Below are 14,234 nucleotides of genomic sequence, written 5' to 3' on the forward strand. Positions count from 1 at the left end.
GAAATCTAAACCTCCTTAGTCTTTGGAATGAATGAGATTGGCTAAAGGGATTCTATATTTTTCTTTCTTTTTCTAAGATATTAGTTGCAAATGACAATGAACTTTGCTTTGAGCATTGAGAATTGTGTTCTTCTCTTAAAGCCTTGATTAGATCCTCTCTTGGTATACAGTATTATATTTGATCTTATTCATGCTTCACTAGGCTGAGGTCTGTGAAGTCAGTGCCTCTTGTTTTTTTCATCTTTGTCTACCTCATAGCCCCCCAGCACAGGGCCCTGCACCCACCATAAAGAATTTAGTCCAATGAAAGAATGAATTTTGAGAGGCCATGCACACTTGACCTGGCTTGGTCTGTCCTTTCCTTTCAGCCTGGAAAGTAGAGCTCTCCTGCCTGCAGGAGAGACCCTAACCACAAACTTGGCACAGGCAGGGACAACACAAAAGGCCCCTGCCTTTGGCCAGGTAGGTGGAGTTGTGGTTGCTTTCTTTGTGTCTGCCTGTTTTAGAGGGAAAAAGGAGAGAAAAGAGAAGGTGGAGAAGAGAGGAGAGGAGAGGAGAGAGGAGGAGAGGAGAGAGAGGAGAGGAGAAAGAGGAGAGGAGAGGAGAGGAGAGGAGAGAAGGAGAGGAGGGGAGGGGAAGGGAGAGGAGGAGAGGAGAGAAGGGAGAAGAAGGGAAGGGAGAGGAGGGGAGAGGAGGGGAGGAGGAGAGGAAAAGGAGAGGAGGGGAGAGAAGGGAAGAAGAGGGGAGGGGAGGTAGAGAGAAGAGAGGCCAGGGAGGCCTGTAAGAGGGTAGGGGAGGCAAGGAGGGAGGGGCAGGAAGAAGCTTGAGAAGAGAGGAAGGGGACAGTTGGTGGGGAGTGGACGAACAGAAGAGTGAGGAGCTGCCGGGAGCCGACCAGCCCACTCCTATGGGTCTCTAGGACCTCCCCCTCCCCTTGGCCTCGGGCAGCGGCAGTGGCGGCGGCAGCGCCGGGTGGACCAAGCGCGGCCCCTTTAAAGCGTCCGCCCCCGCCCCCACCCCAGCCGATCGATCCTCCATTTTCCAGCACATTTCCCCCACCTGGAGGATCCGCCGCGCCACCCTGCGAACCCCGAGCGTCCGGCCCGGGCCAGGCCAGGCCAGGCCTCTGAGCCCCCCGTGTGCCGCGTTGCGCCCCCAGAGCCGGAGCCCGAGCCGGAGCCCGACATGGCCGCCAACATGTACAGGGTCGGAGGTGAGCCCCCCTCCGTGTTGCCCCGGCCGCCCCGCGGCCTCCCGCCCAGCTTCGGGCAGAGCCCGAATCAGCTCCCGACCCAGCGCGTCTTCCAGGCAGGCCAGCCCCGACCTGCCCTGGGCCTCCCCCGCGTTCCATTAGTCCCGGCCCCAGGTTTTGCTGCTCCCCGCTCCCCCCCCCCCCCCCCCCGGCCGCTCGCCCGGCCCGGATTCCATTCGCCTCCTTTCCCGGGTGGCCCCGCCGGGCCTCCCCGGCCAGCGCCCAGCTCCTCCTCCCCAACGCCCAGGGCCCCAGCCATCGCTGCCCCATCCCGCCTCCTGTGCCGGGTCTGAACCTCATCCCCCCCATCCCAGGCCATCCCGCTCCCATCTTAGACGCCTCCCCCTCCACCCTGAGGGCCTCCGTCCTTCCCGGGGCCCCTCCATCTCCCCACCCCGGGGGCGAACGTTCGGCCTGGCTGTTGAGAATGTTGGGGCTGGGGGAGGGAGAGCGGTGAGTGACTCGGGATGGTTGGAGTGAAGCTGTGGATGTCTCCTGGTCACCTGGACCTTGTCTTCGGGAATGAGCTCGTCTGTCTCACAGTTTTATGAATATTATTGGGGGGGGGGAGCGGGGAACCCTGAATGGGGAATATTTGATACCTGCCAAAGTTCGGAGCTAAAGGTAGGGTTAGAATTGTAGGTATATGGAAGGTAAGAAAGTGGCAGGCATGGCATGGGCGGGTGATGGGGTGGGGGGTGAGAAGGTGCTGGTGCTTCGGTGTGTGGCTTTTTTTTTAAAAGAAATATGTATATAAGCTGCTTTGTGGTGATCTCAGTTTCACTATGTGATGAAAGGGAGGTGTAGGGAGATCTAAGTAGCAGAGATAATGGGATCTAGGGGACAGCACTACTACAGTATTTCTTCTTTTGGGGTCTTGGCCTTTGGGAAACCTTTTGGTAGGGGCAATGCATAGAGGGGAATGGATTCTTTAGTTTTAGTGGTAGGGGCAATTGGTGTTGGAATTTTTTTTTGGGGGGGAAGGTGTTCTTTTTTTTTTTTTTTTTTCAGGAATATAAGAATCATTTTCTTGCTGTGAGGCTGGGAAGGATGGTAAGGTCTGTCTGGGATGGTGCCCTGAGGGACAGAAGGAGTTCTTACATTTTTGTCTCATTTGTGGTAGTGTAAGGACAGGATTGTCCATTGGGTTAATGGGGAACTCTAGGATTGCTTATTGCCCAATTGGGAATATTTCAACTACTCCTGAAACACTTAGTTGATATTTAGACTATCTTGGTGGAAACTTGGAGATTTTCCTTAAAAGTGATTTCTAACTATAAAAATGAGCTACTTCCTAAATGAGGGTCCAAAGGCACATCTTGTTTAGTTTTGTAGATGCAGTGGGTAGTGCTTGGTGGCTTAAGCTTGGGGAAGAGTAGTTTGCTAAGGAGGGATGGGGGGGGGTGATGATGAGACACCCCTGGAAAATCATACTTTCTTAAAGTCGAGGAGTCCTCTGGCTTAGATTTCCAATTACTTCCAATAGCAGTGAGTTAGGGTCACTTTTTTTTTTTTTGGAGGGGGGAGAAGGTAGGGCAGATTGGGTTAAATTGACTTGCCCAAGGTCACATGGTGTGTGTGTAAGTGTCTGAGGCTGAATTTGAACTCAGGTCCTCCTGACTCCAGGGCCAGTGCTCTATTCGCTGCTCCACCTACTTGCCCCTAGGGTCACTTTTAAAGATGGTGTTTAAAATGACACCTATAATATATTTTTACCAGTTCCAAATTCATACTTTCTTCCCCCAGCCAGTTTGGGATCCCACCTCTTTGGTGATGTACTTTTGGGAAAGATTATGCTAATGTATATTTTCTCTCATTCAACAGCCTCCTATAAAACCCATAGGCCTTTTCCCTACATGTCTTCTGTAGTTTTCCTTTGGCAATAATTCTTATGAGTTCCTTCCCTTTTGGTTTGCCCTTGAAAGCTCAGGTGTTGGGTCAGAATTGCTGGCAATACTTCCAAGTGTAAGTACTATATTGCAAATAGACACTGGTGCCTTGTTTAATGACTTTAGTACTAGGTTGGCTATGAAGGGCAGGACATAAGCAGATCCTGAGGTCTCCTGAGAGTTGGGGTGGGGAAAGTACACTCCTCCAAGTGCCAATTCCCTGACTTCATGCTTCCTGTGGTTTCCACTGATCATAGGAAGCCCAAAGGATCATGATTTAGGGATGCCAGCCATAGGGCTCCTGGTTGGGCTTCACAGATTGGCTGCCCTTTTAACTCTTTCATCTGCCTACATTTTGGGGAAAGGTGGAGGGTGTCTATAGCAGTATGTACTGTCAATTTTGTTCTTATGTTGCACCAAGTTTTGACATGGGTACAAATTTGAACTTCAAACTCCTCAGAAAAGCTTTCTAAAACACTTGATGTCTCTATTTTGTTTCTTCTCTACTCTTTATCTACTCTTAGTAATTAGGCTTCCAACCTCCTCATTCAAGTTAAACAGCCGTATCCAAAGTTACGTAACCAGTGACTTAATTGTCCAATTTTTGAAGTTTTTGTTCCTCAATCCTAATTCTTCACAACCTGTCTGTTGTATCACCCTTTTCTCCTGGATATTCTGTCTTTAGCATTTTGTGACACTACTACTTGCTTCCCTCCTCCTTGTCTGATGGCTCTGCTTATCATATCATATCTCATAACTGGGCGTTCCTCGAGGTTCTATCCTAGGGCTCTTCTTATCTACTTCTATAGCTGCTGTTGGTAACCTAATCAGATCTTGAGGATTTAACTATCATTTTTATGCATTTGACTCCTGTTTCTATGTATCCAACCCAAGTCTCTCCCCTGAGCTTCAGTCCCATATATCATTTGCCTTTTGGAGATTTCAAACTGGATGGCCTGGAGACATCTTATATTCCACATTTTAAAAACTAAACTTATTATCTTTATCCTAATCTTTCCCCCTCTTTTAAACTTCATAAATCCATTGGCATTCTGGACTCTTCACTTTTCCTCATTTCATAAGTTAGTTGTCATTTCTACCTTATATTTCTTTTCTTTTTTTTTTTTTTGGTCTTTTTGGAGGGGGTAGGCAGGGCAATTGGGGTTAAGTGACTTGCCCAAGGTCACATAGCTAGTAAGTGTGCCAAATGTCTGAGACCAGATCCTCCTGACTACAGGGCCCGAACTCTTAATTGCTGCGCCACCTAGCTGCCCCTATTTCTTTTTTAAAATTTATTTATTTTTAGTTTTCAGTATTCACTTCCATAAGATTTTGAGTTCCAGATTTTCTCCCCATCTCTTCCCTTCCTTCACCCAAGACAGTGTGTAATTTAATATAGGCTCTACATAAACATTTTTATTGAACCTATTTTCACATTAGTCATGTTGAAAGGAGAATTAGAACTAATGGGAGAAATCACTAGAAAGAAGAAACAAACAAAAAGGAAAAAGAGAGAGCGCATACAAATAATATCTTTCAATCTTCATTCAGACTCCATAGTTCTTTTTTTGGATGTGGACAGTGTTTTCTGTCATGAGTCCTTTGGAGTCCTCTTGGGTCCTTGAATTGTTAAGAGATAAGTCTATCAAAGTTAGTCATCACACATTGTGGATGTTACTGTGTAATGTTCCCATGGTTCTGCTCACTTCACTCGCCATCAGTTATTCAAGTCTTTCTAGGTTTCTGTAATGTAATGCCAAGCAAAGGCAACTTCCCAAGGTTCAAAACACCAGCATAGGTGCTCTCCATTTTATTCAGTGACAAATTTAAGAACAGAGAAGATCAAAATATGACATCATTCAAAATACAGCATTTACTAAGTGTGATTAAATAATCTCCAAGTACTACCCCACCCCAGGACCTTACATTCATTCAATCATATACAAAGTCCCTGTTCTAAATACTACTCCACCCCTAGGCTGTACCTTCATTTAGTCCATCACAAAGCCCCTCTTCTCAAATGGAGATTAGTTTCCAATCATAAGTAAAGTACATTCATTTGTTCAATCTTAGAACACAAAAAGGTCAAAAGTTCCCCACCCCTGGATCACAATTGAATCTGCCCCAGAGTTACAATAAGTTTAAGCACAGCACTTAATACCCAAATGGAGGTCTTTTCTTCATCTTGACAGGAGGCAAGTTCTCAGCAATCTTTGTTCCTGGGGAGACAAAGCTTAGCAAGGCCACAAGATATATTGCCAGTCTCTTCATTAATTCATCCTCTGTCTGCAGAACAGTCCTAGGACCCCTGAAAACATGAGCAAAACCCTCTCCCAGGATTTCTGTAAATATACAACAAGAAAATCCTTCTTCAGGCTTAGGAACCAACAGCAAGGTTCCAAGAATTCTGCAACAACAGCACTGCCCTTCACCAGTGGACAGTATTCACTCTCTGTCTGCAGGACAGTCTCAGGAGCTCTGAACCAACAGAATGGTTCCAGGACTTCTGCAACAAAAGGACTGTTTCACCAGTGGACAAATCTGGCAAAACAACATCAAAACAGACAGACAAAGTACCAACAAAACAGCCATGTCTCCTCAGTCCTTGGCAGCTCCGGGTGCAGGTCTCAGAAGTCCAGGGCAATTCAGAGTGGCCCTCAACAATCCTCTCAGTCTCTCTCTGCTTCCAAAAAGTTCTTCTGCCTCTCTCTTGTGTCTCTCCAAATCTACGTCACCAGCTCCTCCCAGTTCAGCACTCTCTTTTCACGTCAACAAGTCCATCCCACAAGTGGGATTAACAAGCTCTGGGTTTTAACACAATCAAACCAAAAACCAAGCCAATACAAGGGAATCTTTAAATGCCATTACTATTACAGTTTCTCTGAAATCTACCTGCTCATCATTTCTTATAGCACAATAGTATTCCATTACATTTATATACCACAACTTGTTCAGCCATTCCTCAGCTTATGGGCATCCCCTCAATTTCCAATTCTTGGCCAGCACAAAAAGAGCTGCTATAAACATTTTTGTACATGTAGATCTGGTAGTGGTATTAGTGGATCAAAGGGTATGCACAGTTTTCTGACCCTTGGGGCATAGTTCCAAATTCCTCTCCAAAATGGTTGGCTCAGTTCACAATTCCACTGACAATGCATTAGTGTTCCAATTTTCCCATATCTTCTGCAACATTTATCATTTTCCTGTCTTGTCCTGTTAGCCAATCTGATAGGTATGGTGTGGTACCTAAGAGTTATTTTCATTAGCTTTTCTCTAATCAATAGTGATTTAGAGCTTTTTTTCATATGCCTATAGATTGCTTTAATTTCTTCATCTGAACACTGCCTGTTCATATCCTTTGACCATTTATCAGTTGGGGAATGACTTGTATTATAAATCTGAGTCAGTTCTCTATATATTTTAGCAATGAGGACTCTACCAGAGATACTGGTTGTAAAAATTCTTTCCTGGTTTTCCGCTTCTCTCCTAATCTTCCTTGCATTGTTTTTGTGCTTAAACTTTTCAATTTAATGTAATAAAAACTATCATTTTGCATCTCATAGTGTTCTGTATCTCTTGTTTGTTCATAAATTCTTCTGCTCTCCATAAATCTGACAGGTAAACTATTCCTTGCTCTCCTAGTTTGCTTGTAGGATCCCCCTTTATATCTTAATCATGTACCCATTTTGACTTATTTTGGTATATGATTTAAGATGTTGATCTATGCCTAGTTTCTGCCATACTTTTTTCCATTTTTCCAGCAGTTTTTGTCAAATAATGAGTTCTTATCCCAGCAGCTGGAGTCTTTGGGTCTACCTGTATTTTTTACATCTTACTCTTTTTCTTTACTATCTTATTTACTACTTTGGCTTAGGACCTCATTACCTCTTGCCTCGGTTATTGGGACAACTTCCTAATTAGTCTCAGTACATTGTCTCTCACCATTCTAATCTATCCTGTGACACTGCACCCATAGTAATTTTCCTTAAGCACAGATCTGACCATGTAATGCTTATACTAAATCAGTCTTAAAGCTTCCTGTTGTCTCTAAGATGAAATCTAAATTCCTGTTTAGTTTTTAATGTCCTATGTAACCTAGCTTCAACCTATCCTTTTTTAGCTTCATTGGACATTATTTTGTGTAACCAGTCAAACTGGCATTCTCCATAGGACATTCCAACTTCTACCTCCAGGCCTTTACATTGACCCATATGCCTGGAATGCACTTTCTTTTCACTTCCATTCCTTATGGGATTTCTTGCCCTTTAAGATGAGGCTCAAACATCATCTTCAAACAGCAGGGGGAAAAAAATAAGACTGTAGAATTTTATGTTGGTAACACAGAAGATCAAAACATAAGTGCAGAAGAAGACAACAAAGTCAAAACTCCTACATTGAAAGCCTCCAAGGAAAATATGAATTGGTCTCAGGCCATGGAAGAGCTCAAAAAGAATTTTGAAAATCAAGTAAGAGAAGTAGAGGGAAAATTGGAAAGAGAAATGAGAGAGATGCAAGAAAATCCATGAAAAATGAGTCAACTTGCTAAAGGAGACCCCAAAAATGCTGAAGAAAATAACAGTTTAAAAATAGACTAATGGGGCAGCTAGGTGGTGCAGTGAATAGAGCACTGGCCCTGGAGTCAAGAGGACCTGAGTTCAAATGTGGCCTAAGACACTTGGGCAAGTCATTTAACTCTAATTGCCTTGATTCCCCCCCCCTCAAAAAAAAACCAAACAAACCAAAAAGCAAATAAAATAAGGGAATTGAATAAGATCTTAAAAAAAAATAAACTAATCCAAATGGCAAATGAGGTCCAAAAAGCCAATGAGGAGAATGCCTTAAAAGCAGAATTGGCCAAATGGAAAAGGAGATCCAAAAGCTCACTGAAGAAAATAATTCCTAAAAAATTAGAATGGAGCAAATGGAAGAAAATTTATGAGAAATCAAGAAATTTTAAAACAAAACCAAAAGAAAAACAGAAGACAATGTGAAAGATCTCTTTGGAAAAACAACTGACCTGGAAAATAGATGCAGGAGAGATAATTTAAAAATTATTGGACCACCTGAAAGCGATTATCAGAAAAAGAGCTTGTTTACCCTTTGACCCAGCAATACCACATCTAGGGTTATATCCCAAAGGGATCATAGAAGTGGGAGGAAGAGCTATATGTACAAAAATATTTATAGTAGATCTTTTTATGATAGCAAAGAATTGGAAATTAAGGGGGTGCCCATCAATTGGGGAATGGCTGAACAAGTTGTGGTATATGCATGTTATAGAATGCTATTGTGCTATAAGAAATGAGGAGCGGATGGATTTCATATTTACCTGGAAAGGCTTGTACAAACTGATGCTGAGTGAGAAGAGTAGAACCAGGAGAAATTTGTACACAATTACAGACACAACTATGTGTGACGACCGATTTTGAGAGACTGAATTTTTCTCAGCAATGCAGTGATATACGTCAATCCCAAAAGATTCATGATGGAGAGAAATGTGTGCATGCAGAGAAGGAACTAGAAAGAAATGAGTTTATATCCAGATGGAAGCAAAATGCCTGATCTTTTTCCTTTTCTTGTTTGGTTTTATGTCCACTTTACCATTTTTCATTCCATCTGATACAACCCGTCTTTATAACCTGACTAATGTCTAATGTGTAAGTATTTGCAGATCCTATACTTGATTGTATGCTGCCATTGGTGGGGGGGAGGGAGGGAGAGAAAATTTGAAACTCAAGGAATTGTGGAATTGAATCTTGTAAACTAAAAGTAAGCAAAGAAATTAATAACCCCCCTCCCCAAAAGAAAAAGCTTAGACATCATTTTTGAAGAAATTATAAAGGAAAATTGTCCTGATGTTATTGAACTGGGGGGCAAAATAGAAATTGAGGGAATCCACTGAATCACCTCCTGAAAGAGATCCCCAAAGGAAAACTCTTAGGAATATTGTAGCCAAATTCCAGAGTTCCCAGCTCAAGGAGAAAATATTACAAGCAGCCAAAAAGAAACCAATTGTTGTGGTAACACAATCAAGATGACACAAAATTTAGCAGCTTCTACATTAAAGTATTGGAGGACTTGGAATATGACATTCCAGAAGTCAAAGAAGCTAAAATTAAAATCAAGAAACTGAGTATAATCCTTCAGGGGAAAAAATGGATATTCAGTGAAATAGAGGACTTTCAAGCATTCTTGATGAAAAGACCAGAGCTGAATAGAAAATTTGACTTTTAAATATAAGACTCAAGAGTAGCATGAAAAGCTAAACGGGAAAAAGAAATCATAAGGGACTTAATTAAAATTGAACTGTTTATATTCTTTTTTTTTTTTGCCTTTTTGGAGGCAGTTGGGATTAAGTAATTTGCCCAAGGTTACGTGGCTAGTTTTTTTGTGTGGGTGTTAAGTGTCTGAGGCTTGAACTGACCTCGGGTCCTCCTGACTCTGGCCGGCGCTTACTCACTACGCCATCTAGCCGCCCTGAACTTTTTATATTCTTACATGGAAAGATGTTAGTATCAGGATATTTGGAGGGTATATATATATATATATATATATATATATATGTATGGGGAGTGGAGTGTGAAGGAATGATGTGTATATATATGTATATACATACACATATATAAAATTAAATGGTGAAAGAGGAATATACTAGGAGAAAGGGAGAGGTAGAATGTGGTAAATTATCTCACATAAAAGAAGCAAGAAAAAAAGCTTTTACAGTGGAGGAGAGGGTGGGAGGTGAGAGGGAACGAGAGAATCTTACTCATGAGATTTGGCTTAAGGAGGGAATAACATACACACTCATTTTGGAATGGAAATGTATCTTACTTTACAGAAAAGTAGGGGGAAAATGGGATAAGAGAGGAAGGGGCATGATAGATGGGAGGAGTAAGTAATAAGCAAATCCTTTTGAGGAGTTACAGGAAAGAGTAGAATAAATGGGGGGGGAATACAATGGAGAGAAATATATAGTTAGTTTTTCACAGCGTGACTGTTATGGAAGTGTTCTTCATGACTACAGATATAACATATCAAAGTGCTTGCCTTTTCAATGAGGGAAGAATGGAGAGAATGTGGAACTCAAAGTTTTAAAGACAAATGTTAAAAATTGTTTTTATATGCAACTGGCAAATAAGATTATACAGGTAATGGGGTATAGAAATCTATCTTACCCAAAAGAAAATAGAGGGGAAGGGAATAAAAGGAAGGAGGGGCAGTGATAGAAGGAAGGGCAGATTGGGAGAGGGGTAATCGGAATGTGAACTGCCTTTGGGTAGGGGTGAGGAGAGATGAGGAGAAAATTCGGAACTCAAAATCTTGTGGAAGTGAATGTTGAAAACTAAAGATATTTTAAAAAGGGAATAATTCTGAGGTTGGATTTCTTCCAGGAAGCTTTCTTCAGTTGTACCCCCTTTGCATTCTTCAGGCTCAAATCATATTTGCAATGCTAAAGAGAGTCAGGAAACACTTAATTTTTTAAAAATTAAATTTTATTTTCAGTTTCTAATGTTCTTCTTTCCACCAACCACTGAGAAGGCAAAAAAAACAAAAAACAAAAAACCCCAACAACATGTAAATATTATAGTGATTCAAAACAAATTCCTGCATTACGTATGTCCAAAGGAAAAAGGAGAGGAACATTTTCAATCTGCACTCTGAGTCCATCAATTCATAGTGTGGGAATTGTGACTGATCATTGTGTTGCTCAGAATTAGTGCAGTCTTAAAATTTATTATCTTTATAATATTGCTGTTGTATTGTTACTCTGCTGCTGCTCAGTTCAATTTGTATCAGTTCTTAGAAGGTTCCCCAAGTTATTCCTAAAACCATTTGCTTCTTTATTTATTACAATATAATAGTATTCCATCATGTTCAAACACCATTAAATAAATAAAAAAAATAAACCAGTTTAACTCTTTCCCAATTGATAGGCACCCTCTCAGTTTCCAGTTCTTTGACACTACAAAAAGAGGTACAAATATTTTTTACATACAGGTTCTTTTCTTCTCTTTGATCTTTTTGGGCTATAGACCTAAGTAGGCATATTACTAGATCAAAGAGTATACATCGTTTAGTAGCTTTTTCGATGTAGTTCCAAATTGTTTTCCAGAAGGGTTGGACTAGTTTACAGCCACAGCAGCAGTGCCTCATTGTACTTAGCTCCTTCAGTATTTTATCATCTTAGCCAGTTTGGTGGGTGTAAGATAGTGCATCAGAGATGATTTAATTTGTATTTCTCTAATTATTAGTGATTGAGAGTATTTTTTTCATATGGCTATTTTTGGCTCAGATTTCTTCCTCTGAAAACTGCCTATCCCTATCTTTTGACCATTTATCAATTGGGGAATGACTCTTGTATATTTGACTCATTTCTCTGTGTCTCTTAGAAAGCAGAGAAACTTGCTTTAAAGAATTTTTTTTAATGTTTTCTGTTTTTCTAATTCAGCTTCATTGAGGAAACACTAAATTTTGGATTAGTTATAGGTGTGACAATACTTACAGTAATCCTGCTATCTCTGCTCTGTTTTTGTTTCTGTTTCTCCTAGACTGACTTAATCATAATAGCCGTTTATGTAAGTGCTCTAAGGTTTGCTTTACTATTTTTATTTGATCTTCATAAAACTCTGTGAGGTAGGTATCACAGGTGTTTTCCACTTTTTACAAATGGAAGGAACTAAGGCCCAGAGAAGTTAATTGATTTGTCCATGGCTAATATAGGTAGCAAGTATCTAACTGAGATTTGAATACAGGTCTTACTTGTTTGATGGGTTAGTTTTCCAGTGCCAGCCACATTGCCCCACCTAGGATAGGTTATGACAGGTGACTGCTGACAAGAAGCATCTAGCTTCTTGAAGAAGCCTCTTGCTCATCTAAAAAATAAAGGAAACTTAGGGTAATGATGACAAACTCAAAGAGAAACATGGGCCACTAAATCTAAATCATACATAATGACCCCAGGGAGAGCATATTGACTCACAAAACCACATATTAACATTATCCTATTTTTGTTTTTATTTCCCAATTATAATTTTTGTTCTTTTTGGAGGGGGGAAGGCAGGGCATTTGGGGTTAAGTGACTTGCCCAAGGGCACATGGCTAGTAAGTGTTAAGTGTCTGAGGCTGGATTTGAACTCAGGTTCTCCTGACTGCAGGGCCAGTGCTCTTTTCACTGTGCCATCTAGCCACGCCTACCTCCCCTCCCCCCCAATTACATTTTAATCTGGTTTGCTGTATTTAGAAGTGTTGTGGGCTACATGTTTAACACCTACCATTTAGGGCTTTCTTAGTACAGTTAGGATGAGATGTTACGCCTCTTAATTTGGGGGCAGGAAACTCAACTTAGCTTAGAACATTGTAACCTTTGACTAAGATGTTCCCCTCCTCACATCCAAATTATCCAACATATTGTTTGCTTTTCAGCTTCTTAGGAGTGATGTTTCTCTGGTTGGCTTCTTTCTTGTGAATCCTCATCCCACATATAACCCCTACTTCTTCCATACCTGTTCACCTTTGGTGCTTTGGTTCTTATCTAGTCTGTCAACATTGGAAGCTTTACTTTCCTTCTTACCTTTGCTTAACCCAGAAGTAAGTAATGACTTTTCTCTATCCTTGACCCCTTAATCTTCTACCCATCTCACCTTTAGCAACTCCTGTTCTTTTCCATTCTTCTTTCCTGGTGGTCAAATATTGCTGGAGGAAATCATGAAACAATGATAGCATCCACTATTAATCTACTTCACTATTATACAGAAGTCAGCTCCTTTTTGACTGCTTATTACCATTCTTTTTTTTTTTTGCTTTTTGGAGAGGGGAAGGTAGGGCAATTGGGGTTAAATCACTTGCCCAAGGTCACATGGCAAGTTTTGTGGTAAGTGTCTGAGGCTCGATTTGAACTCAGGTCCTCCTGACTCCAGGGATGGTGCTTTATTCATTGTGCCACCTAGCTGCCCATTATTACCATTCTTTACAATGGCTGTTAGAAACTTTCTCTTTTGGAATCCCCACCTTTCCTTATCCTAGAGCAGAGTTTCTTAATTTTTTGGTGTGTTGTCCTTTGGCAATTTGGTGAACACTGTAGAGTCCTCAAAAAATATTTTTAAATGCATAAAATAAAATAGGACTACAAAGGAAACCACTTACAGAGTTATAGTCTTTTCAGGTCATTAGCTTACTTAATTACCACAAATTACATGAGGATGGTCATACCTTAGATTTAACTATAGTGTGCTATTTACATGATTGTGAACCCTAAAATTCTTTTTTTGCTTTTTGGAGGGGGGAGGCAGGGCAATTGGGGTTAAGTGACTTGCCCAAGGTCACACAGCTAGTAAGTGTTAAGTGTCTGAGGCTGGACTTGAACTCAGATTCTCCTGACTCTAGGGCCTCTGCTCTATTCACTCTGTTACCTAGCCACCCCAATTCTTTTATTTTCTGATCATAATCTTTCATCTTTCTTAATATTCCTTTTAAACCTTTTCTTTCTCATTCTGAACTCTAGTTCCTCCATTCTTTCTTGTTCGTTAGGATTTTACTTATGCTCAGACTTTCCTTCCTTCCAATGACATACTATCCTCTGCTTTTGTATGTTTTGGCTTCTTGTCTTATCACCACTCATGCGTTGTCATACTTTAATCCTGGGTTATCCTTACTATTACCTCTTCCTTTCCATCACCTAATAAATGTCTCTTAATTTAATTGTAATTGAATTCTTTCAACTAGATCCACTCAAAAATTTATCTGATCTCACCCCTTCATGGTTGCATGGCATTCTTTTCAATTTTTCTTGATTAACATATCCTGCATCCTTAAACCATTTTTCTTAAAGCTTTCTATTGTTTACCTGCACCTTTCAGCAAGAAGGCTATCCCTCCTACTTTTACTGAGAAAATGGCCATTCTCTATTATGAATTTCCTCTTCTCCATTCCTCAGCTATAAACCTCACTATGTTAACCCCCATTCTCTTTTCATTTGCTATTTTCTTCCTTCTCTCTTCATTTGCCAACTGGCCTTTCTTATTGTGAATTCTTTTTTTTTGGATGGGAAAAGGCATGGCAGTTGGGGTTAAGTGACTTGCTCAAGGTCACACAAC

The 14,234-nt window shown here is 41.1% G+C and overlaps 1 protein-coding gene across 9 annotated transcripts in view; it reads left to right on the forward strand.

Annotated features, from left to right (window-relative positions):
* The first annotated feature begins 755 nt into the window (after positions 1-755).
* The window catches only part of MTA1 (metastasis associated 1), a 279,124-nt gene continuing 265,645 nt past the window's right edge, over positions 756-14,234 (forward strand). For 2 of the 9 annotated variants that reach the window (XM_069103876.1, XM_069103877.1), the window contains exon 1: positions 756-1,213. In XM_069103876.1, the coding sequence (XP_068959977.1) occupies positions 1,186-1,213 (28 nt within the window). In that variant the 5' untranslated portion in view covers positions 756-1,185. Of the gene's footprint in view, positions 1,214-1,521; positions 1,706-14,234 lie in introns of those variants that run through there. The other 7 variants (XM_069103874.1, XM_069103875.1, XM_069103878.1 and 4 more) reach the window with 5 other exon arrangements.

Source organism: Petaurus breviceps, unplaced genomic scaffold, assembly GCF_028583685.1.
Source record: "Petaurus breviceps papuanus isolate PSGF00001 unplaced genomic scaffold, PetGlider_PUasm1.0 64, whole genome shotgun sequence".
Taxonomy (NCBI): domain Eukaryota; kingdom Metazoa; phylum Chordata; class Mammalia; order Diprotodontia; family Petauridae; genus Petaurus; species Petaurus breviceps.